The sequence below is a fragment of the Lithobates pipiens genome, unplaced genomic scaffold (assembly GCF_037356315.1).
Source record: "Lithobates pipiens isolate NorthernLeopardFrog02 unplaced genomic scaffold, aLitPip1_a1.2 Scaffold_8, whole genome shotgun sequence".
Taxonomy (NCBI): Eukaryota; Metazoa; Chordata; class Amphibia; order Anura; family Ranidae; genus Lithobates; species Lithobates pipiens.
The window spans coordinates 683,520,145-683,543,947 of NW_027507903.1; the positions used below are offsets into that span (position 1 = coordinate 683,520,145).

The 23,803-nt window shown below is 45.9% G+C and overlaps 1 protein-coding gene across 1 annotated transcript in view; it reads left to right on the top strand.

Moving 5' to 3' along the window:
• Nucleotides 1-22,438, top strand: part of LOC143962153 (C-reactive protein-like) — a 38,497-nt gene extending 16,059 nt beyond the window's left edge. Inside the window, exons 2-3 of the mRNA XM_077471484.1 lie at nucleotides 2,414-2,484; nucleotides 16,918-22,438. Of these exons, the coding sequence (XP_077327610.1) occupies nucleotides 2,427-2,484; nucleotides 16,918-17,516 (657 nt within the window). The 5' untranslated portion in view covers nucleotides 2,414-2,426 and the 3' untranslated portion in view covers nucleotides 17,517-22,438. The remainder of the gene's footprint in view (nucleotides 1-2,413; nucleotides 2,485-16,917) is intronic.
• Nucleotides 22,439-23,803: the final 1,365 nt, after the last annotated feature.

The following is a 23,803-nucleotide window of genomic DNA, read 5'->3' on the forward strand; positions in this document are numbered from 1 at the left end:
AAATGACACTTTGTGCAGGTACAGTTCTAAGCATGGGAAACATGCGCCCCTTCACAGGCATACTATAGACACCCCCCAGGTACGACATTTAAAGGAATATTACACTTTTATTGTTTCACTTTAATCATTATTAAAATCACTGCTCCTGAAAAAACGGCTGTTTTTAAAACTTTTTTTTGCATTGGAGACCCGGGCAGGACCCGGGTCCCCAAAAACTTTTTTCAGGACAGTAACCTGCATATTAGCCTTTAAAATTAGCACTTTAGATTTCTCCCATAGACTTGTACAGGGTGTTCCGGCTTTTCGAATTTGCTGCGAACAGCCCAAATTGTTCACTGTTCGCTGAACAAGCGAACAGGCAATGTTTGAGTCGAACATGAGTTCGACTAGAACTCGAAGCTCATCCCTAGCCCTGAATATATACATATACAGCTTGAAGATTTTATATAGTGACAGCAATGTTCAATAATAAGGTTAGGAAGCCGTTGAGTAGATTTTTCTTTGGCTCTACACAAGGATCCAACAGATAGCTCTTTTTAACCGTTTCATAATGAATGGAAAACAAATCCTAATACCTGAACACAATTGCCTTATCCTGTGACTTGTTACCCCATCTCTGCTCCCCTCGTTCCCAGTCCTAGTCTTGCTCATGCCCTGTTTAGTTCAGCTTCCACCATTTGTATATAGTGTGTTATAGTTGGATTGCTGGTTTGGTTTTGCATCACTGTCACACTACTGTCAGGACCTGAATTACACGGTGATTCCTAGAGCTGAAGAGTGCAGTTCCAGTGGCCACCAGCAGGTGCCTTTCAGCAGCCAGCAGATCCTAGTAAATAGATTCCACCTGATGCTGGCTGCTGGGAAGGTATATAATCCCTTGCTTGACTTTTCATCAACACTTCAGTGTTTTGCCTAATAGCCATATACCTGCTTGTGGATTATATTGATACTGATTGCTGCCTTATCATATATCTTGTTAGCCCATCTCTGCTTCCTTTGTTCCCAATCTAAGTCCTGCTCATGCCCTGTTTATGACAGCTTCCCTCTATTTGTATGTGGTGTATTGTAATTAGGCTGTTGGTTTGGTTTGGTTTTGCTTCACTGCCTGTCAGGACCTGGACGACCTTCTGGTGGCACTGTGGTTCCCAGAGCTGAAGGGCACAATTCTAGTGGTCTCCCAGCAGCCAGCAGGTCCCAGTAATTAGACTCCACCTGATGCTGGCTGCTGGGAAGGTATATAATCCCTTGCTTAACTTTTCATCAACACTTCAGTGTTTTGCCTAATAGCCATATACGTGCTTCTGGATTATATTGATACTGATTGCTGCCTTATCATATGTCTTGTTAGCCCATCTCTGCTTTCCTTGTTCCCAATCTAAGTCCTGCTCATGCCCTGTTTATGACAGCTTCCCTCTATTTGTATGTGTTGTATTGTAATTAGGCTGTTGGTTTGGTTTGGTTTTACTTCACTGCCATGCTACTGTCAGGACCTGGATGACCTGCTGGTGGCACTGTGGTTCCCAGAGCTGAAAGGTGCAATTCCAGTGGTCTCCCAGCAGCCAGCATGTCCCAGTAATTAGACTCCACCTGATGCTGGCTGCTGGGAAGGTATATACCTCCTTACTTTACTTGACTTTTCATCAATGCTCCAGTATTTTGCCTATTAACCCTATACCTGGTGTCTCCCAGCAGATCCCAATAAACAAGCTCCACCCGATGCTGGCTGCTGGGAGATACTGGAACTGTGCACTTAAGCTCTGGGGACCACAGTGCCACCAGCAGGTGATCCATGTCCTGACAGGGGCCTCCAGATACATACGTAAATACATAGTACTCCTACTCATTCACAAAAAAAATGTAAAGTGTAAATAAAAACAAGACATTGCTTTGGACAAGTCATTTAATTAAAATACAGATCCACATCAATCATGGTGCCTGATGCCCACTGACCTTGCCGAAAGAAAGACAAAAAAATGTCCTCCACGCTCAACTTGTTCAACACTTATCTTGTGCTGAATGACAGGTCCAGGGGATGACAGGCTGGGTCTCCTCGAAATCGACCATATTTGGACATGACCATACATGGTCAATGATGTTACTTGTACCCCGTGATGTCATTAAACAACTATGGTCATGTCCAGATATGGTCACTGGCATCCTCTGGTAGGCCAAACACCCCTTTGTAAATATCAGTTGTCATCAGCCAGACCTGTCATTCGGCATGAGGGAAGCGATGGAACGAGATGTGTTCAGACTTCCGTTTAGACTGAACATTCAGCTCATACCTACTGGTGATTTCTTTGGCCACTTATTGAAGCCCAGATACCTTTGGTCATAACATTTTTGTCTGTTTCCACTAACAAATGCTGACTATTGCTTAGCAGAGGGTGATACGTTTTTTATTTATTTTTAGGCTATTCCGAGAGATGGAGCTGAGTGTGCTGGTGTTGCTGTTGGTGGTCTCTGTGTCTCTTGCACAGGAAGGTAAGTAACAGAGCCTGAGTACACTTACTGCAAGAAAAAATAAGCTATGTGTAATATTTCCACTCGTCTCCGCTTTTCTATTTCTCTTTATTTAAAGAGGTTCCACAAGGAAGAGCTTGGCTCTTCCCCCTTCCCTGTTGGAAGCTCTGCTTACTGAATTACAGCCCTTAGATCAGAGTTTCCATTGGAAAGCTGGGGGGGTTATATGAGGTCTAAGCCATGACCTGAGTTCATCCACATGGAGACAGACAACTTCTCTAAGAATTGTCATAGACACCAGTCGTGGCTGGTGCTTCATCCGTGCTTCATGGGGGGGGGGGGGGCGGCATACAAACCTGAGACATTCACCCCCGGTTGCTCCAGACATCTACCCCATCCAGGTCGTGGCTGCGCCTTCCACCCTCTGTCTCCTCCATGTCGCTGCTTCTACTCCCGGCTAATCGGGTCTTAGGACTCCTGGCCAATCAAGTCTCAGAACCCACTTCCTGATTGGCCAGGAGGGGAAACAGGAAGACATTGGCGAATATTAATTTGCTAATGACACAGAACTGAATGGGCTCAGGGTGGAATGCTCTGCCCACCATTTTTTTGAAGCCAAGTAAAGCCCCAGGCTCTAATCATGTGCAATAAAAAAACAAAAAACAACATTGAAAATCAAGCATCTAGCACCCTGCAAGTAGATTAGGGGCTGGGCACATGGGTAAGGTCCACCCTGTATGGATGGGGTGCCACTGATAGACACCCATTTGTGGCATGTAGTCTGAGTGAAGTATTGGCCTGGTATTGGACAAGTGTTGGGGTCACAAGGATTTTAATTGAAGCAGCACACCACTGCTAAGAGGTCCAGATACAGCTTTATTATATTAAAAATCAGGGATACAATCCTAAAAATATCCAACATGTTTCGCCCCCCCCCCCTTCCTCAGGGCTTGACTGACAACAATGTGAACAAACCAAAAGTGAACTAAACTTACAATTGTATTTTTCCCAGTGTGAATTCAGAAGCTTGTCAGTTGGTAGACTTGGGGTCGGTCATCCAGCACAGCAGTTTTCTGCCTTTTGAAACCGGAAACAACAGAAAGTCATAAAGTTAACCACTTGCCACCCGCCAACAATAACTTTACTGCTGGTGGGCAGCAGCCCCAGGCACCGCAACGTACCCATACACTGCAGTGAACTTCCTGGTTTTCAGGCGCACATGCGCACCCCTTGCTGATCTGTGCTGTGATTGGCCACAGCACAAGTTTGTCAGCAGGTTTCAGCCAATGATTTTGGCTGCATGCCTGCTGATCAGTTGTCGCCAATCACAGCACAGATTTCTGCGTTTACAAACACAGAGAACTCTGTGTACACAGCGATCTGGCTGCTTTTCTCACTGAAATCTTGTAAGTAAAAGCAGCACACATTGCACTGGCTAGACACACACACAGTTACCCACTTGATTGCCCTTCTGGTTACCCCTGTCACCCAGCCAGTGTCCTTAGTACAGTGTATAATATTATCCCTGATCACAGTATTAGTGTCACTAGCAACGTCAGTGTCAGTTAGTCAGTTAGTGTTCCTACCAGCCAGTGCCAGTTAGGGCTGGATTATCGAGTGACCGGATGAGCAAATTATGTATCTAGAGATGTATCTAGTGATGTATCTAGAACTATCAGCTTAAAGTGGTTTTAAACCCTTACATATATCCAGTGAAGTGACTGGCCTCAGGTGATACAGAGATGAAACAAATCCTCCTATATAAGTTTGTAGCACTGGCCCCCGAAGGAGCTGCTGGTTTTATTGGGCTTACTGTTACCTTCTTGACCTCGTCTCTGTCTCGGGTTTCCCGTGGTAGATGGCCCAAAGAAATGCAGAAACTGACACTGGATCTTCTTTTGGGTTATTTATTTGAAATAGAAACAAGATCTCTCAGTTTAAGGTAGACCTCCTCTCACCAGGCCTAGCAGCCGGTAGGGTGTTAAGTGAAGTAAAGTCTCTGTCTAAGACTTGAGCATAGAGTACTTGAGAAAAAGTCTCTGCCACAGACTTGAGCGTAACTGAGGGACGTAGACAAATTTATCGAGCCATTATACGGTACCAGTATCTCTCAGCCGGTCCGGCAATATTGTATGGGTGTGGATCCATGAAGTGTCCTTCAACTGAGCCTCCAGGCTCCTTCACAGAAGCCAGCCTTGTGCATAGCCTTCTCCTGAAGAGTCCTCCCCTGCATGTTTCTCCAGTTGCTGGGCCTCTCCTTAGATAAAACGGCACCAGACCACCCTTGAATCACCAGGCCTCGACATCCATTCAGGCCTGTCCCTGCAGTTGCTGTGTCTCGGGCTATCCAGCCCCGAGATTTGGACATGCATGGAACCACACCCCAGGCCAGGAGGGCCACGAGGGCTGGTCAGGAGGACCAGGACCAAACAGACAGAAAATCTTCTGGCACGGAACCCGTAACATGTGATGTCAGCACCTTAAATACCACCTCCCAGAATGCACAGCAGGAGAACACTCCGACTGGGCTGGTTCAGAGAAAACGTGGCACTCAATACACCCAGCTAAACTCCGTTCTACCACTTGCCAGTGGTGACAGCGACACCTGCAGCCAAGGAGAACCCAGTGCAACCCAACTGGACTGGTACTGAAATCATTATTTAGTACAATTAGCCCCAAAACCCAACTGTGGTTTCAGGAATACCGTATATACTCGAGTATAGGCCGACCCGAATATAAGCCGAGGCCCCCAATTTACCCCCAAAAAACTGGAAAACATATTGACTTGTGTATAAGCCGAGGGTGAGACATGGCTGTCCATCCCTGTGTGTCCGTCCATCCCTGTGTGTGTGTCCGTCCATCCATCCCTGTGTGTGTGTCCATCCATCCATCCCTGTGTGTGTGTCCATCCATCCATCCCTGTGTGTGTGTCCATCCATCCATCCCTGTGTGTGTGTCCATCCATCCATCCCTGTGTGTGTGTCCGTGCAGCCTTGTGTGTGTGTCCGTGCAGCCTTGTGTGTCCAGCCTACCTGTGTCCCGAGCCTCCGTCCCGTGCCTCCGTCGTCCCGTGCCTCCGTCGTCCCGTGCCTCCGTCGTCCCGTGCCTCCTCCGTCCCGTGCCTCCTCCGTCCCGTGCCGAGCCGAGCCTCCGTCCTTCCAGGATCGCCGCTCTTCATCGGCGCCTCGGCGGCCATTCTACCTTTCAAAAGCCGCGCCTCCGCCTGTGATAGGCGGAACACTCAATTTCCCAGCAGTCTGTGTTCCGCCTATCACGGACATCCTCTCATCCTCGTCCGTAGTACGAGGATGAGCGGATGTCTGTGATAGGCGGAACACTGACTGCTGGGAAATTGAGTGTTCCGCCTATCACAGGCGGAGGCGTGGCTTTTGAAAGGTAGAATGGCCGCCGTCTGTCTGCTCGATACGCTGATCGGGCAGGCAGACGGCGATGACTCGAATATAAGCCGAGGGGGGCACTTTCAGCCTCAAAAAAGAGGCTGAAAATCTCGGCTTATACTCGAGTATATACGGTATTCATTTTCAAAAACATATAGTGCATGCTCGTCAGGAGCCAGTGCTACAAGTTGTACCTGTTTATCTGTGGTCTTCTCTTCTCTACAGCCATTCATGGCATACAAACCAATGTTTCATCAGCTCCAGAATCAGGGGGCGGGGATCTGATGTCACACACTGAACAGCATAGAGCAGATCCCCATAAGTAAGCTCTGGTGGGTGGAGTAAAACAAGTTAAGGGCATGGCCCTTGGGGCTGTCCAGTCCGAGACTGCCATACATTATCATACAGAAGGTCTTGTCTTGACATGTGGCTTTTGGGACACCCAATCACTTGCTACCATTGTCTGGAGCATAGATGAGATCCCTTCCTCGCCAGCACTCCCAGTGGTGGACACAGGCCTTCATTCCCATACAGCCTGAGCGGCTCACACAAATATCTTTGGTTTGTATAGAGCTGAGTGTAATCTGAGACGTGAGTGGTCAGCCCCCCCCCTCCCCTTTAATAGTCTCATACGGAAACCTGCACAACTGAAACTGTCAATCACCTGCTGTGTGCTGGAAGGGAGCGGGGCTGTCTTCTGGGACTGTCTGGTTCAGCAAAACCTGTCAGGTTTGAGAATACAAGGGAGGCAGTATTAAGGACATTGGTTTGACTAGGAGTTATTTTAGAAACAGACTGAATTTACTGCTGGGTGTTATAAAATTGTGTTTCAAGTATGCATACACTTGTTAATGCATGTATATATATATATATTTTTCCCCTTTTTATGTATGTTCTTGAGTCTGTACTATGTTTAAAATAAATAAAATAATTGGAAAAAAAGAAATCACACTAGGTGCCTTGGATTGAACCAAGTATTATAGAAGGATATGTACCACTTTAAAGCCCAACTCCCTAAAGCCCCCTCTTTCCATATAAAAATAAATAAATTATACAAAAATTATATAATTATTATTTAAATCTTCTGGCTGATCTGTGACATAACAGGTCCTTGCTATATCCTTTGGCGGCAGTGGAGAGGTCCTTACTCTTGAAAAGCTTGACACTCAACCAGTGGTGGCTGGTGTTTTTTTGTGGGGACAGCAAACAACCCCCCCCCCTTGTCAAGGCCATCTCAGCACCCACCCGCACTTACCCCAGCGGGCAAGTTGTAGGCTCCAGAAGGTAGCGGTTGGTTTCCGTGGGCAGTGGGTTGCGGATTTCACCAGGCAGAGTTGGGCTTTGGTGGGTTGCATTCTCCAGTGGCAACAGGCTTCTATGGATGGCGGGCAGGCTCCTGTGTCTTCTGTGAAGCTCCTCCCTTCTTCTCCTAAGTGTTCAATAGGATCATCTGTCCTTTCAGCCAATCAGGTGATGGGTATCAGATCCGCTTCTCGATTGGCCGGGAAAAGGATCAGTGTTGCAACAGCAAATATTCAGTCATTGCTGCAACACACCTGGTTGGGCTCCGGACGCTATGCTCTGCGTCCCGAGCTCCCCCTATTTTGAAGCCTATTAGAGCCTCTGGCTCTAACCAGTGCTTCAAAAAACACTCCCCTGCCCATCCCTGCCATGGAAATTCATGTGCCCAGCATCCTGAAAGGGACCGGGTGCATGGATAAGGAGGGCATCGGCATGCATATGGGGAGGCGGCTGTGCACCCACAATGGACGGGTCGCCCCTGCACTCAACTAGCATAGTGATCAGCGTGGGATCAGGTAGTCTGCAGGGGGCAGCACCGAGAGGAGGTCAGTACTGCATCCAAAGCTTTTTTGAATACGCTGGCCAATGAATTATTGTTTTACTTTGCCAAAAGTGAAGTAGGACTTTAGGGTGATCACATTATGTGTGCTTTCTATAATGTGATTTATCTATTATGGGATTACCATCCAAAGGAAGAGAAAGGTTGTGCTCTTCTCTTACTAAGTTGCAGATTCTTGTAAAATTGAGCTGTCCAATCTACTATGATCATTAACCACCTCGGGGCACTTTCACCCCCTTCCTTCCCAGACCAATTTTCAGCTTTTAGCCCTTGTACACACGGTTGGACATTCTGACGGAATATGTCCGATCGGACCGTGTTGTCGGATAACCGACCGTGTGTGGGCTCCATCGGACTGTTTCCGGCGAAATATCCGACCGACAAAGTTTTAGAGCTGGGCTATAAATTTTTCCGATAACATGATCCGATCGGACTTTTTCCAATCGTTTGTAGAGAATCCGGATCGGACAAAATGCCACGCATGCTCAGATCAAATTCCTAGACCAAAGCTATTGGCTACTAGCCTGAGCGTAGTCCCGTCGTAACTAAAAAACATCATCACGTTACGAACGATCGGATTTTCCGAAAACTTTGTCCGGCCGTGTGTATGCAACACCAGTTTCGGACAAAATCCGACGGATTTTGTTGTCGGAATGTCCGACCGTGTGTACAAGGGCTTAGTGCTCTCACACTTTCAATGATAATTACTCAGTCATGCTATACTGTATCTAAATTACATTTTTTAATTTTTTCCAGGGGGTGTCCTATGCCCACATACTTTTGGTAATTGGTGTTCCTCATTCCCCAAAAAGTTGGGTGATATTAATATATATATATAGCACTGACCCCCGAAGGAGCTGTTGGTTTTTTTAGGCTTACCGTTACCTTCTTGACCTCGCCTCCATCTAGGGGTTCCCGTGGTAGATGGCCAAAAGAAATGCAGAAACTGACACTGGATCCTCTTTTGTGTTTATTTTAGAAGATAACACAGTTTCTTAATAAAAGGTAGAGAGTTAGAAAGGAAGTTCAGGGACTTTTTTTTGGAACTGCAAAATCCAGAGAATAAACGTTTCACAGCTGGATTCTCACAACCACCGGATAGACCTCCTCTCACTAGGCCTAGCAGCCGGTAGGGTGTTAAGTAAAGCAAAGTCTCTGCCACAGACTTGGATGTAGAACACTTGAGAAATAAAAGTCTCTGCTACAGACTTGGACGTAACTGAAGGATGTAGACAAATTTAGAGAACTATCATATGGTACCAGTATCTCTCAGCCGGTTCGGCGATACCATATGAATATAGATCCACAAAGTGTCCTTCAACTCAGCTTCCAGGCTCCTTCTGAGAAACCAGCCTTGCGCATGGTCTTCTCCCAAAGAGTCCTCCCCTGGATGCTTCTCCAGTTGCTGGGCCTCTCCCTAGATGAGACGGCACCGGACCACCTTTGAATCGTTATGGCCTCATATCCATTCAGGCCTGTCCTTGCAGTTGCTTCGCCTCGGGCTATCCAGCCCCGAGGCTCGGAATTGCATGGATCCGCACCCCATGCCAGGAGGGCCATGGGGGCTAGTCAGGAGGACCAGGACCAAACAGACAGAAAATCTCTTCTGGACCGGAACCCAGAAGCACGTGATCGCAGTACCTTAAATACCACCTACCAGAATGCACAGCAGGACAACACTCCCACTGGGCTGGTTCCGAGACAACAATGGTACTCAATACACCCAACTAGACTGCGTTCTACCACTTGCTGGCAGTGACAGTGACACCTGCAGCCAAGGATAACCCAGTGCAATCCAGCTAGACTGGTACTGAAACCATAATTTGGCAAAATTAGCCCTAAAACCCAACTGTGGCTTTAGGAATATTAATTTTCAAAAACATATAGCCCGTGCTGATCAGGAGCCGGCGTTATATATATATATTGCCTTTAATGCCCCGAGGCATTAAAGTGGATCCGCACCCCAGGCCATAGCCTTCCTGGGGGCGGGTCAGGAGGACCAGGACCATGTCATCAGCACCTCATACTGGACCGAAACCCCGAACCACGTGACGTCCGCATCTTAAATACCCTCTCCCAGAGGGCACAGTGAGAAGGCCACTCCCACTGACCTGACTCTGAAAGAGAGTAACTTAAAGCGGGGTTCCACCCTAAAGTGGAACCTCCGCTGATCGGATCTCCCCATCTGAACTCCCCATCTCCACCCCCTCCCCCCCTCTGGTGTTATAATTGGCACCTTTCAGGGGGGAGGGGGTGGAGATACCTGTCAAAGACAGTATGCCTGTTAAGTGGCACGTGTTTCCTGTGTTTAGAACAGTCCCTGCACAAAATGACATTTAACGGAAAAAAGTAATTTAAAACTGCTTGCGGTTTTAATGTTATATATGGTTACTGCAATATGGTTGAAAATCATTCAGAAAAATGGCATGGGTAGCCCCCCTGCCCATTACCAGCCCCTTTGGGCCTTATACGAATATTAAGGGGAACCCCTCACCCATATTAAAAAAAGGAAAGCCGTGGGGCCCCCAGGCCCTATATACTCAGAACAGCAGTATACAGGCGGTGCAAACAAGACAGGAACTGTGTAGGTTTGTTGTGTTAAGTAGAATCTGTTTGTAATTTTGAACTGGTACATTTTTAAAGAGTAGCTCCAGTCAAAAAATCTATTTTTAAGCTTTTTGCAAAACGTAGGGAAGGGGTATAACCCCTGTATCATTTTTTGGGCAGTCCGTCTTTTTTCATCTCACTTCCTGTTGTCTCCTTCCATTTGCAAGTAGTTGACGTTTGTAAGTTGGATGTTTGAAAGTAGGGGCCTGCCCTATATGCTCTGCAGAAATGGGGGCCTAAGGTGTTGGTGTTGCCACAACACTGTAAGCCCTCAAAGTGACTCTTGGTGGGCACTGGAGCGCCCTGCTGTGAACAATTATATCAAGAATTGTAATTACATGCCATTGTTGAACAGTGGTAGAAAAATTGGGCCTTTGGTGGTTGTGGTGGTGCCACAACACTATAAGTCCTCGCAGTTACTCTCGGTGGGTGCAGGAACGGGTCCTGCTGTGAAATATTATATCAAGAATTGAAACTACATGCCCCTGTTAAACAGGGGCTGAAAAATTTGCCCTTAGGCACTGGTGCTGGTGCCACGACACTGCAACCTCTCCCAGATACTCTAGTTGGAGTGCAGGAATGAGCCCTGCTGCAAAGCATTGCATCAAAAATTATAATTGCATGCCCCTGTTAAACAGGGGCTGAAAAATTGGGCCTTAGCCACTGGTGGCTCCAACCAGAACTAAAAATGTTCTTCCAAGCTATCAGCAGGATCATTGAGGAGGAATAGGATAGTCAGTCAACATAACAGGACAGTAACTCAGCATCAGCATAGGTAGCCTTGAAGGGATGTGACATTTTAAAATGTCTTCAAAAATTATTTGGTTACATCAGCTTCAGGTGCTTGGTAGCTGGTGGTGATCCAAGACTGATTCATCTTTATGAAGGTCAGTCGATCAACCGAGTCAGTGGATAGGCGCACCCTGTGATCGGTTACAAAGCCTCCAGCAGCACTGAAGGTGCGTTCTGAAAGAACGCTGGATGTAGGACAGGCCAGTAGCTCAATTGCATACTGTGCAAGCTCTGGCCAGTGATCCATCTTCAAGACCCAGTAAGCCAGATGATTTTTCAGTGGGAAAGGTGTCCAAGTCTGACCTTGCCCCTAGGTATTCCTGCACCATGTAAATCAGATGCTGGCGATGGTTGCTGGAACCGGTCATACCTTGGGGCCGCGGACTAAAAAATAGTCTGAACACATCGGTCAGATGGTCACATTCTCCAACGCTCCTTCTGTGACTGACCCAAAGCCTCAGCAACACGTTGTCTATGACCAGGAGTTTGTAACCTCCCAGTCTCTGGGAATACATTGCACAGACCTTTCTGCAAGGCCTCCCGGATATGTCTCATCCTCTGCTCCCTCTGTGACGACAAGATAAGGTCCGCAACCTTACTCTTGTACCGTGGATCAAGGAGAGTGGCCAGCCAGTAATGGTCCCTCTCCTTGATCCGAATATGAGGATCCTTCTGCGGGCTTTGCAGGATCAGGGAGGCCATGCAGCATAGGTTAGCTGAGGCATTTGGTCCGGAGTCCTCTGGGTCACTAAGGACAACATGATCCGCAGCCACCTCCCCCCAGCCACGTACAACGGTAGATACAGGTGTATACTGTGCTGGAGGCACACAACACCCACTAACTCCTGCAGATGCCTGTATTAAAGAACACTAGCAATAAAGGGTAGATACAGGTGTATATTGTGCTGGAGGCACACAACACCCACTATCTGCTGCAGATGCCTTTATTAGAGAACACCAGCAAAAAAGGGTAGATACAGGTGTATACTCTGCTGGAGGCACACAACACCCACTAACTCCTGCAAATGCCTGTATTAAAGAACACCAGCAATAAAGGGTAGATACAGGTGTATACTGTGCTGGAGGCACACAATACCCACTAACTCCTGCAGATGCCTGTATTAGAGAACAACAGCAATAAAGGGTAGATACAGGTGTATACTGCGCTGGAGGCACACATCACCCACTAACTCCTGCAGATGCCTGAGAAAAGAACGCACTGTCCTTGCCTATCTAGCTCTTTCCCTGCACGCCGGAACACACTACACAAGGCCACTGCGCTGGCAGCCTTATATAGTGTGGGGCGTGTACTAAACCCCCTGAGCTATATGGCCCCAATTATGGCTCTCCTCGCTGCCGGTGCTGTGATTGGCCAAGCATGCGGGGTCACAGTGCATGCTTGGCCAATCATGAGCCAGCAATGCACTGCAATGACACAGTGCATTGTGGGCCGTGAGCGTCACATGAATTTGTCTCGAATGGCCCACAGAGTTCTGGCTTCGCCAAATGGGAGAACAGCTGGTGTTCGAGTCGAACAACAAGCCCATCCCTAATTACCACCGCTGGAATATTTTTATTTTTATTTTTTAATAAAGGACTTTTCCCAACGGTATCTGTGTGTTTTTTAACATTTTATTACACTTTCTTTGTGAAATGGTAGGGGTACTTTTGTACCCACTTACCATTTCAAACGGGAGGGCCGGATCTGGGGGTCCCCTTGTTAAAGAGGGCTTCCAGATTCTGATAAGCCCCCCAACAGACCCCCACAACCACCAGCCAGGGTTGTTGGGATGAGGCCCTTGTCCTCATCAACATGGGGACATGGTCCTTTGGGGGGGACCCCAAAGCATCCTCCCAATGTTGAGGGCATGTGGCCTGGTATGGTTCAGGAAGGGGGGGCACTCTCATCCCCCTCTTTTCCTGCGGCCTGCCAGGTTGCCTGCTCGTATAAAGGGTCTGATATGGATTTTTGGGGGAAACTCCATGCTATATTTTTTTTATTTGGCATGGAGTTTCCCTTAAAACCCATACCAGACCTGAAGGGCCTGGTAATTGAATTTGGGGGAACCCCACACTTTTTTTTTAATCATTGGCTTTCAATGACTGTTCTCTGTAGTACGGGGAGCCGATAATTCATTATAGCCGCGAGTGCTTTTAAATGACTTTTTTCCTGCAGAAATGACACTTTGTGCAGGGACAGTTCTAAGCACGGGAAACATGCACCCCTTTACAGGCATACTAAAGACACCCCCCAGGTACGAAATGTAAAGGAATATTACACTTTTATTGTTTCACTTTAAGCATTATTAAAGTCACTGCTCGTGAAAAAACGTACGTTTTTAAAACTTTTTTTGCATTGATACATGTCCCCTGGGGCAGGACCCAGGTCTTAAAACACTTTTTATGACAATAACTTGCATATAAGCCTTTAAAATTAGCACTTTAGATTTCTCCCATAGACTTGTACAGGGTGTTCAGCGGCTTTTCGAATTTGCCACGAACACCCCAAATTGTTTGCTGTTCGGTGAACAGGTGAACAGGCAATGTTCGAGTTGAACATGAGTTCAACTCGCACTTGAAGCTCATCCCTATTCTGCAATTACCTATCAAGATAATAGGAGAACAAAACTTTAAACAGTACTATTTGAAAGCATTATGGCAGGCCTTTTTACTACACGCTTTGGGGAATTCATACAGAAATCTGACCACAAAAGAGATAGATATAGTGTGTATGGGTTTGGCAAAGTCAGCAGATAGAGGATTGGTAGTGGTTGGGGGGGGAGGGAGGGTTCCAATTGATTTTGGGACCTAAAAAAAAGCCTCTGGCACTCTGCATGAATTTAAGCACACAAATAACATTTGTACACATTTTAGGGGGTGTTTAGGGTAAAGCACTACAATAGAGCTGACAAAATACATTGTTAATTGACTAGGCTAGGTGTGTATGGGCCCAGGATAGCATGCTGGGTAGGTTAGTGAAGTCAAATATGCATGGAGGACAAAAAAGGAAGTTTAAAAAATTCAAGCATGCATGATAACAAAGGGGACATTCACAACATATTACAATCATGGTAATTAGGGAATGATGAAATAGATACAATACATTAGCAAACATTAAATACATAGAATGTGCTGTTAAAGGAGAAAACTTACCCTAATATAGCCTTTCTGCAGGACCTGTATGATGGCAGAACAGGTCTTTGATCCCCAGAGCCTGGGGGGAGATGCCTGTCGAGAACTTGATGTCCTGGAGACTTCTCCCCGTCGCCAAGCACCGCAACGTGGCGACTAGCCTTTGCTCGGGAGTGATGGTTTTCCGCATGCAGGTGTCCTGCCTGCTAATATAAGGGGACAGCAAAGCCAACAAATGGTGAAAAACGGGGTCCGTCATCTGGAGATAATTCCTGAAATCATCAGGATTATTCTCCCGGATCGCCTGCAAAACTTCTACTAACACGAGATTAGCAGAAGAAGCCCAAAGGGTGGCGCAGTGGCTATTGAATTTCCCTTTTCTAGTGCCGTCATACGTGTTGTACGTCTCCTCATTCTTGACGTTCGGAATTTCCAACAAGATTTGTGTGACCGTGTGTATGCAAGGCAAGTTTAAGCCAACATCCGTCGGAAAAAAACATGGATTTTGTTGTCGGAATGTGCTATCGTGTGTACGCGGCATTATACTGAGCTTTTCCACCCCATACTGATTTCTCTCTTGCTACTGCCGGGAAGGACAATACATTTCCCATCTACTTACAGCCTCCAAACACTTGTTCTGTACATATCAACTAGGAAGTGACTCATTTTAAGACAGACTCTAAGTCTTTGGACTGGAGGCATATGTGTGTGACCTGGAACTCCAACACTGGAGTGGTCCAAATTTTGTCAATGGGAATTTCTACCCTGGAGGAGCCTCCATGAAAGGGTCCTCTCAGTGGCGGCCGCTTCATATGGGGTGTAGGGGTGCCAGCCCCCTAATCCATGCACCCAGCCCCTAATCTACATGCAGGGTGCTGGACGCATGAATTTCAATGTTTGCACGTGATTAAAGCCTGAGGTTCTAATTAGCTTCAAAAAAGGATGGGCACGGGGCAGAGCACTGCACCCTGAGTCCACCCAGTTGTGTGAAAATAGCAAATTAGTATTCACAATTGTCTTCCTGGTTCTCCTCCCGGCCAATCAGGAATGGGGTCATGAAACACGATTGGCCAGGGAGTCTTAGGACCCACTTTCTATTCGGCCGGAAGGAGAAGCAACGGCCTGGTGTCATGGCAAGCTGCAGCAGGTGGAGCAGCATTTTTCAGGAGCCCTACCCTAGATCACCAGCACCACCTTCTAAGGTAACGACATGGATGGTGTCCGACCCGTCTGCAAGGGAGGGAGGGCTAGTGTAGGCAAAGGGGGCCAGGGGCAGCTTCCAGGAGCCTGCACCACGTCCAATTCCCATTTGTCTCCCAAGGGGGGTGGGGGAAGGTGCCACTGGATCTTCTGTCACAGCAGAAACCAGCATTGTTCGGTGGCAGGGCCAAGACTCTTCTGGTGAAAGATTTGACTCTTAGAATGTGTACACATGGTCGGACATTCTGCCAACCAAATCCGTCAAATTTTGCCCGTCGGATCTTGTCCGAAACTGTTGCATACACACGGTCGGACTAAGTTGTCGAAAAATCTGATCATTCAGAACGTGATGACGTAATTTCATTACGATGGGACTAGTAGCCAATAGCTTTGATGTAGGAATTTGATCTGAGCATGCATGGCACTTGGTCCGATCAAAATTCTCTACACATGATCAGAGTATGTCCGATCAAACCAGTTGGTCGGAAAATATTTCCAACATGTTGGAAAATTGGGTCCAACGGAGATTCGGACGGAATCAGTCCGATGCATACCACACACAGTCGGATTATCCGACGATACGGTCCGATAAGACGCATTCCGACGGATTCTCTGACCGTGTGTACAAGGCTTAAGGCTCTATGCACATTGGGCTTAAAAAAAACATCTGCTCTCTTCACAGTAAAAAACGCTCAACATAGAGCTTTTTTGTACAAAGTTTGAACGAGTTTAGGAGAGTTTTACATTTTTTTCTTCAAGTAAGCTCCTATCAGAGACACGAACCAGAGGTTTTATTTTTTCCTGCCTCTAAACGTTGAGCTGAAAATATGACTGTAATTGTCCTAATGTGGATGGACCCAAAGAATAACCATTGAGCTGCTTCTAGAGGCAGAACACAAACCTCCTGTAGAAGCAACTTTTTTTACACCAGTGTGCATGGAGCCTTAGCAGTCATTGGTTGGTGAAATAAGTGATGTCCGTGAGATTATGTCCTAACACCAGAAGACATTCAGAAGGTTGTAATTAATTGGAAGTGTCTACTCTACCAAGTGAAAGGAGACGTTCTTGTCCAGCCTAACAATTTATGTAAGTATGCTATCTTCACTATATATACATAAACTCCTCCAAAGCCTGGTACAGAATAACTCTAAAAAAAGTTATGAATTATTTGTCATGAACAACAACAATGAGAGGTGACAATGACAATTATAACAGAAGAATCACATGACAAGGAATCGACGTTCTCATGGAGTAACAACAACTGAAAAAAATTGAAAAGATGATTCTTAGTGACGAATTATTGAGTCCTAACCTAAATCTAACCTTCTATCCTGAGATATATGAATGTATCCAATTGTTATTTAGTTATGATTTTTATACCTTTAAATAAATTCTGATTTCATTATTCAGCGTGTAAAGCTTTGATACATATTCGTAATGATCTTTGTCTGTTTTTTTCCTTAGACATGGAGCGCAAAGTCTTCGTCTTCCCCAAAGAAACCAACACGGCTCATGTCATTCTAAGACCTACAATTACAAAACCTTTGAAGAAAGTCAGCGTCTGTTTACGTTCTTATACCGACCTTTCCCGTTATTATAGTACCTTCTCTCTCGCTACTCCCGGGAAGGACAACGCCTTTCTCATCTTCTTTCAGCCTCCAAATACTTTTTCTATGCATATCAACCAGGCAGACACTAATTTTAAAACGGACTCAGAGACTTTGGACTGGAGGCACATCTGTGTGACCTGGGATTCCGATACTGGATTGATCCAGCTTTGGGTCAATGGAAAGCTCTACCCAAGAAAAGCCTCAATGAAAGGGTCTTCTATTGCACCCGAAGCAAGCATTGTTCTGGGACAGGAGCAAGACTCTATTGGTGGAGGGTTTGAATCTGTGCAGTCATTTCTTGGTGAAATAAGTGATGTTCACATGTGTGATTATATCCTGACTTCCGAAGATGTACAGAAAGCCCTTTATGGTGACTTCAATGGAAATGTCATTAATTGGAAGTCTCTAGTCTATGAAATCAAAGGGGAAGTTCTTATCCAGCCCAAACTGTAATGTCAGCCTATCAGCTTATAATACACACCTTGAGGTTGATATACTAAAGGCGAATAAGCTGTTTATGTTGCAAGGCAATCTTCCTTAGTGTATGAGGTGCATCTCTGCTGACATCTATCACTTTGTTTGGAACACATCTGTGTGTCCCGGAACTCCGACACTGGAGTGGTCCAACTCTGGGTCAAGGGAAAACTCATAGGTGAAGCTCTGCTCACTTCCGTCATCCAATCATCTTCAAGAAAAACACGGGTGTTGGCCTGGCATGTGATTGAGTATTCATAGCAAAGTGGATTGTCACCACATTGACTAAATTAAGTGAAAATTCTCTTGCAAACAATACCACCTGTTTGCCTTTAGTAAATCAATTTCTCTGTTTTTGGTTTCAAATTTTTTATTGTGAGTAATACAAAAGTAAAGAACACAAACAGAAGTATTCATGACCGCGAGCACGGCACAGAACGTTAAGTACAAAAAGAAAGAGCATGGTGTTCACAGCACTGTGTTCACAAAACGCTAAGCTCATTACTAGCGTACTTTACATTGGAACAAGGAAACATACCGGTGCATTCGATAGAAAAACAGCCAGTTAGGAAGGGGAAAACCCCCCCACCATCAGCAACCCAAAACATATAACCATCATGGTAGGGACAGAGGAGAATGCAGGGCAAACGGGATAGTCGTCCGACTGACCTTGTTCATGGCACAGAGAATACAGTTAGACAGAATGTAGCCATAAGCTAGGAGGAGGTAAAGAAGGGGAAGGCACAGTGAGAAAAAGGAACGGGCTAGAGAGAAGGGGGCAGAGAGGGAGAGACAGAGTCAGTGTTGGCAGGACCGCACAGGGCCCCCGGGGACCATCAAGCATTTAGGTTCAGGGTGGACTGAGTTTAGGGTGCAAGGAAGCTTGTGTCAAAGTCTGGGGGAGGAAGTAATTTCTCTATTTTTAAGATGCCCCAACTGCTGGTTTTGAATTTCATTAAAAAGATTTCTTATTTACTCAACCGTATATTGGGATATATTTTCTTAAGTGTGTTGCACCATCCTTCTAGTAAATACGGAACCACAAAATAAATAACATGTAGGAATTGTAACCCTTTTGCTGCAAGTAAAACCTTTGTGTTTTTGTTTTTGCCACTTTCTGCCAAACGACATTCTGGTACTTCGTGGCAGTTTGAGTGGTTATACCAGGGCCATGGCTGTGGTTATGACTTCAGTACCTTTTTTAGAGCTGGCAATGCTCTACAATGTAAAAGCAATCCTAGTGGCTGATTAGCTGCTGGATAATTTTACAGGCAGCGGGAGGTGTCATCCATCCCCTTCCCCACACCTTCCAGTGCCTCTTCTGGTTCTCCTGTCCCACCGCAGAACCCAGGACTGAAGCCGGTGGTTCTGCTGGCTTACCATAGAGCTGAACATCCCAATCATCTCTATGGTCTAAGACCAGGTCTCCAAACTTTCTATTCAAAGTTTACTGTCCTTCAGATTTTAGGGCGGCCAGAATGAGGCCATCGGGAGTAGAAAATGCCCCAGCATTGGTCCCATCTTTGGTGTCATGGAGAGGAATTATGCCCCATCATTGGCATCATTGGGAGGAATTTTTGCCATCATTGGGAGGAATTGTGCCCCATTGTTGGTGTAATTGGGAGGAATTGTTCCCCATTGTTGGTGTCATTCGGTTGAACTGTGCCCCATCATTGGTGTCATTGAGAGGAGTAGTCCCCCATCATTGGTGTCATTGGGCAGAATTTTGCCCCATCATTGGAGTCATTGAGAGGAGTGGTTCCCCTTTATTGGTGTCATTGGGCAGAATTGTGCCCATCTTGGTGTCATTGGGGGGAATTGTGCCCCATCATTGGTGTCATTGCAAAGAATTGTGCCCCATTGTTGATGTCAATGGGATGAACTGTGCCCCATCTTGGTGTCACTGAGAGGAATGGTCCCCTATCATTGGTGTCATTGGGAGGAAATTTCCCCCATCATTGGGAGGAATTGTGCCCCATCATTGGTGTAATTGGGAGGAATTGTTCCCCATCGTTGGTGTCATTGGGATGAACTGTGCCCCATCTTGGTGTCACTGAGAGGAATGGTCCCCCAGCATTAGTCTTATTGGGCCCCGTTGTTGGTTTAATTGGGAGGAACTGTGCCCCTTTGTTGGTGTCAGTGAACGAAACAGGGCCCCAGGGGCCAGATAAAAGCAAGCAAAGGGCTAAATCTGGCCCCCAGGCCACAGTTTGGAGACCACTGGTCTGAGAGACCAATACATTTTTTTGGATTGGGAAAGCATCTGTTACAAACTGATTTTGGTTTGATCAGATGCTTTTTTAAGGGCAGGTTAGAGATCTGGGGTCTAACAGATGGCAGATGTCTCAATAAAGAGGACCAGTCATGTTTTATTGCTACAGTGGGTATATAAATACATTTTACCCCTTTAAAATAATACATTTTGTTGCTTTGCAGCCTGAAATGAAGACAGACACGTCTTTTGTTTTATCCAGCTGTTTTTATTCAGTGCAACTTGAATGATGTAACACCAACGTGTCAAGGAAAAAAAAAGTAAATCAAAAACAGAATCATTAAGTTGGAAAGAAGGTCACCCCCCTCCTAAAAATGACTTGTAAACTCAATCAGTTGTAGCTCATCACCTTCTCAATGGCACACAAAGCCACCTGACGTTCAGATGTGGTCGTTTTGATTAGCTCAGCGTGGAAAGAGCTGACCACAGTGGCCAGGGAAAGTGACGGATCCAGAAGGGGGATATCAATGAATGAACCTTCGTTGGTCTCCTCCAACCCCCCTCATACCTGGAGGCACCCACCACCATGCTTGTCCTAGGTCCACCGATGGGAGTGTGGAGCCTGGGAAACATGGAGGGGATGTATGGGACTGCTACTCATATATGAAAAACATTAGTCGTGAAAGCAAATGGGTTGAAGGTGCCAAATGTCTAACTTTATGGTAAATAATTATCCCCAAATATTTAAAAAAATATATATATTGATTAGTTTTACATCATAAAACATTGAAAACTTAAAAAGTGTAGTGCAGCAAAATCAATGAATACAAATTTTTTTTAGAAATATTTTGGGGATAATTATTGATTGTGATGATGGGCACTTGGCACCTTTAACATCTCTCTGTGTGTTAATGAGTTCTTTGGTTCAACAACGAGAGTTGCCAATGACTGGTGAAGGGAATGGAGGGTCTCATAGCTCAACTAAAGGAAAATTGTAAAAGATTTCAAAAGGATTTTCTTTTTTCTTTTAATATTAACAATATTTCTGGCAACAACCTTATAACAGTTACTAACAGCAATTGAAGTCAACTATTTGCAACACGAACAGTTCTCTTTACCCCACCATCACTCACTGTGAGTCTTCACTCAACGAGCTCCCAGTCTCTCTCACTAGACTTCAGATCCACCAGCCACTGGATTCCTTGAGCTCTTTCACTGGTAGCACTCAGTATCTTCCTCAAGCGTCACCCCCGCTTCCCTGCTGGGTCCCTGGCTTGGCACTCACAGATACTCCTTAAGCGTCCTCCCCGCTGACATGTTAGGTCCCTGCATTGGCACTCACTGATTCTCCGCAAGCATCACCTCTGCTGTCCCACTGGGTCCCTGACTTGGCACTTGCTGACGTTTTCGCACTTCTTCACCGTCCCCGGCTGGTGAGAAGACTGCTCTGGTACTGGCCTCAACTTACTCATGGTGGTCTCTGGTAGCAAGGTGGGTGGTCCATTAGTGGCGACAGCTTCCCCTTTACCTCCGACCACCACTGGTTCCCTGGCCGATGGAATTGTTACTACTGGTTGGACTACAAGCCCGCATTCCCAACCCTACACTGATTTTCCTGCTTCTGGATAGGTCCTCAGACAACCTAACAGCCAGATGTCCCCCGGGATAGGCCTTAGGTCTCTGGACTAGCAGCCTGGGCCAATATAACACATGTCCACCCAGACAGCCATCCAGGTGCACAGAACCCTGATCACCTGAATCCACCCCAATAAATAGGCACTCCCAGGAGGTCAAGGGACCAAAGAAAGTCCCTAACCATTGGTGGAGACACCCCATTTATTCATAATCTGTCCTTGCTTTGCCCTTGTCTTATCCAATGTCTCCAGCTATAATGCCACCTAGTGACAGAAGAGAGAAGTGCAGCAATTACAGAGTTAGGGGGAAATCAATTGATCTCCAAACAATTGGCCAAGGCAACTATCGCCTGGCAACTAAATTTTGATGGCAACCCTACCTAACATCAGGGTGCTACATCAGTATTTCCAATTTTATTCATAACAAGTGAGGTGTGGGCTATTTGACTGGTATGTTGTGTACTTCAGATAATTTTCCCATTTCATATCTCTGTTTCATGGTCCTAAATGTGTTTCTAGATTGTAAGCTCTAATGAGCAGGGCCCTCTAGTCCCTCCTGCATTGATTTGTATTGTAAGTGTACTGTCTGCCCTCACGTTGTAAAGCGCTGCGCAAACTGTTGGCGCTATATAAATCCTGTATAATAATAGTAATAATAATTAGGGGGAAATCAATTGATCTCCAAACAATTGGCCAAGGCAACTATCGCCTGACAACTAAATTTTGATGGCAACCCTACCAACATCAGCGTGCTATATCATTCATCGATAATTTTCCCATTTCATATCTCTGTTTCATGGTCCTAAATGTGTTTTATGTTCTATTATAGAGTATTGCTAATTCATGATTTTCTCCATGGAATTCCACTGAAGAAAGGATTCTTCGCTGTTCCTGAAACGTGTCGGGAACAGTACCAGGAGAACATCCATACTATATCCAGCCTTACTTATAGTCCTATTTTAATGTGTATTGGATATGTTTTTTCATGGTGATGTATGCACTTGTTTTAGCAATGTAGATTATTAATAAAACTTTATAACTGAATATATACTGTACATCTTTGAGTTGCCCTTGTCCCTTTGTATTGGGGAGTACCTTATTTTTTTATTTATTTTTTGTCTAGAATATTTGGGATGTTGGCAACAATTCAGGTTTACTTGGGAGGTGTTCTATTTGCCATTCTTAAAAAAAATGTTCCAATTGTTACACTTTACTCAGAGTCAATATACAGAAGATCGGTCCACCACATGTATTTACATATGGTAATATCACACTTCAAAATATCGCTAGCTGCCACTATACCAAATACATTTAATTAAAACAAAATAGCGTTAAAAACAGTGGGGGCTGGTGCTTAATATTTTGGGGGGGTAAGTAAACCTTAGCCCCCCCCCCGCGGGAGACAGACAGCGGCGATCATTGCCCCCCCGCATCGTAGACGGCCGGTGGCGATCAGTCCCGTACCCCCCCCTGTGTGAGATGGAAGGCAGCGATCAGTGGCCTTACCATAACGATGCTGCTCCACACCCCACGGAAGAGCCGGGGCCGTTGCTTCTCCTCACGCCCAAACAGGAAGTGGGTCCTGAGACTTCCTGGCCTATTGGGTCTCAGGACCCCCTTCCTGATTGGGCTGGGAGGAGAATCAGGAAGAGAATAGCAAATAATAATTCACTATTGTCTCACAACTGGGTGTGCTCTCCTCCTCTCTTTCTAGCACCTTCTTGAAAGAAGATTGAAGAAGATTGAATTGACCCTTACTTTCAGCCACACTGACATTGGCCAACACAAATAGAGAGTGTGAATATCCAGAAAGCAAAACAAACCTAACAATGGTTGTTACCTTTACTCTAAAAAAAAAATGTTTTGGCTTTAGATATTCTTTAACTACATCCTACAGTGAGCAGCCAATAGATTATTTATGTAGTGCTGGTATTTTTTCCATATGATGTTAAGTAATGGACAATGCTATAAATTGGTATTTGGCTCCCTCCAGTGGTACACTTGTAAATACTTGTTTAGTTTTCACCTGTTAGTTAAGCAGGAAGTGATTCATTTATTTACTTTGTGAGGACTCACCTACCCACAATGCCCACTCACTTACCCATGAACACTGAGTGGCTGAACTGCATGCTGGGTAGGTAATAAAAGGCCCAGCGTGGCCATATTCTCTCTCTCCTGGACACGTGGGCTGCCTGTGAGGATCTGTGCAGGATTGTTCCAGAGAGTGTGGCCTACACCTTGCGGAGCGAACAGCAACCACAGACTCTGCCTTACCTTAGTGTGCTGAAGAAGCAGTGTGATCGGGTCAGAGTATCCAGAACCCCTGATGGAGCCAAGCGAGGGTCCCGATCTTGTTGCAGAGTGGAGCAGCGTGACAGTGCTGGCTGGCAGCACGACTGAGACAAACGGAGCGGAGGTTC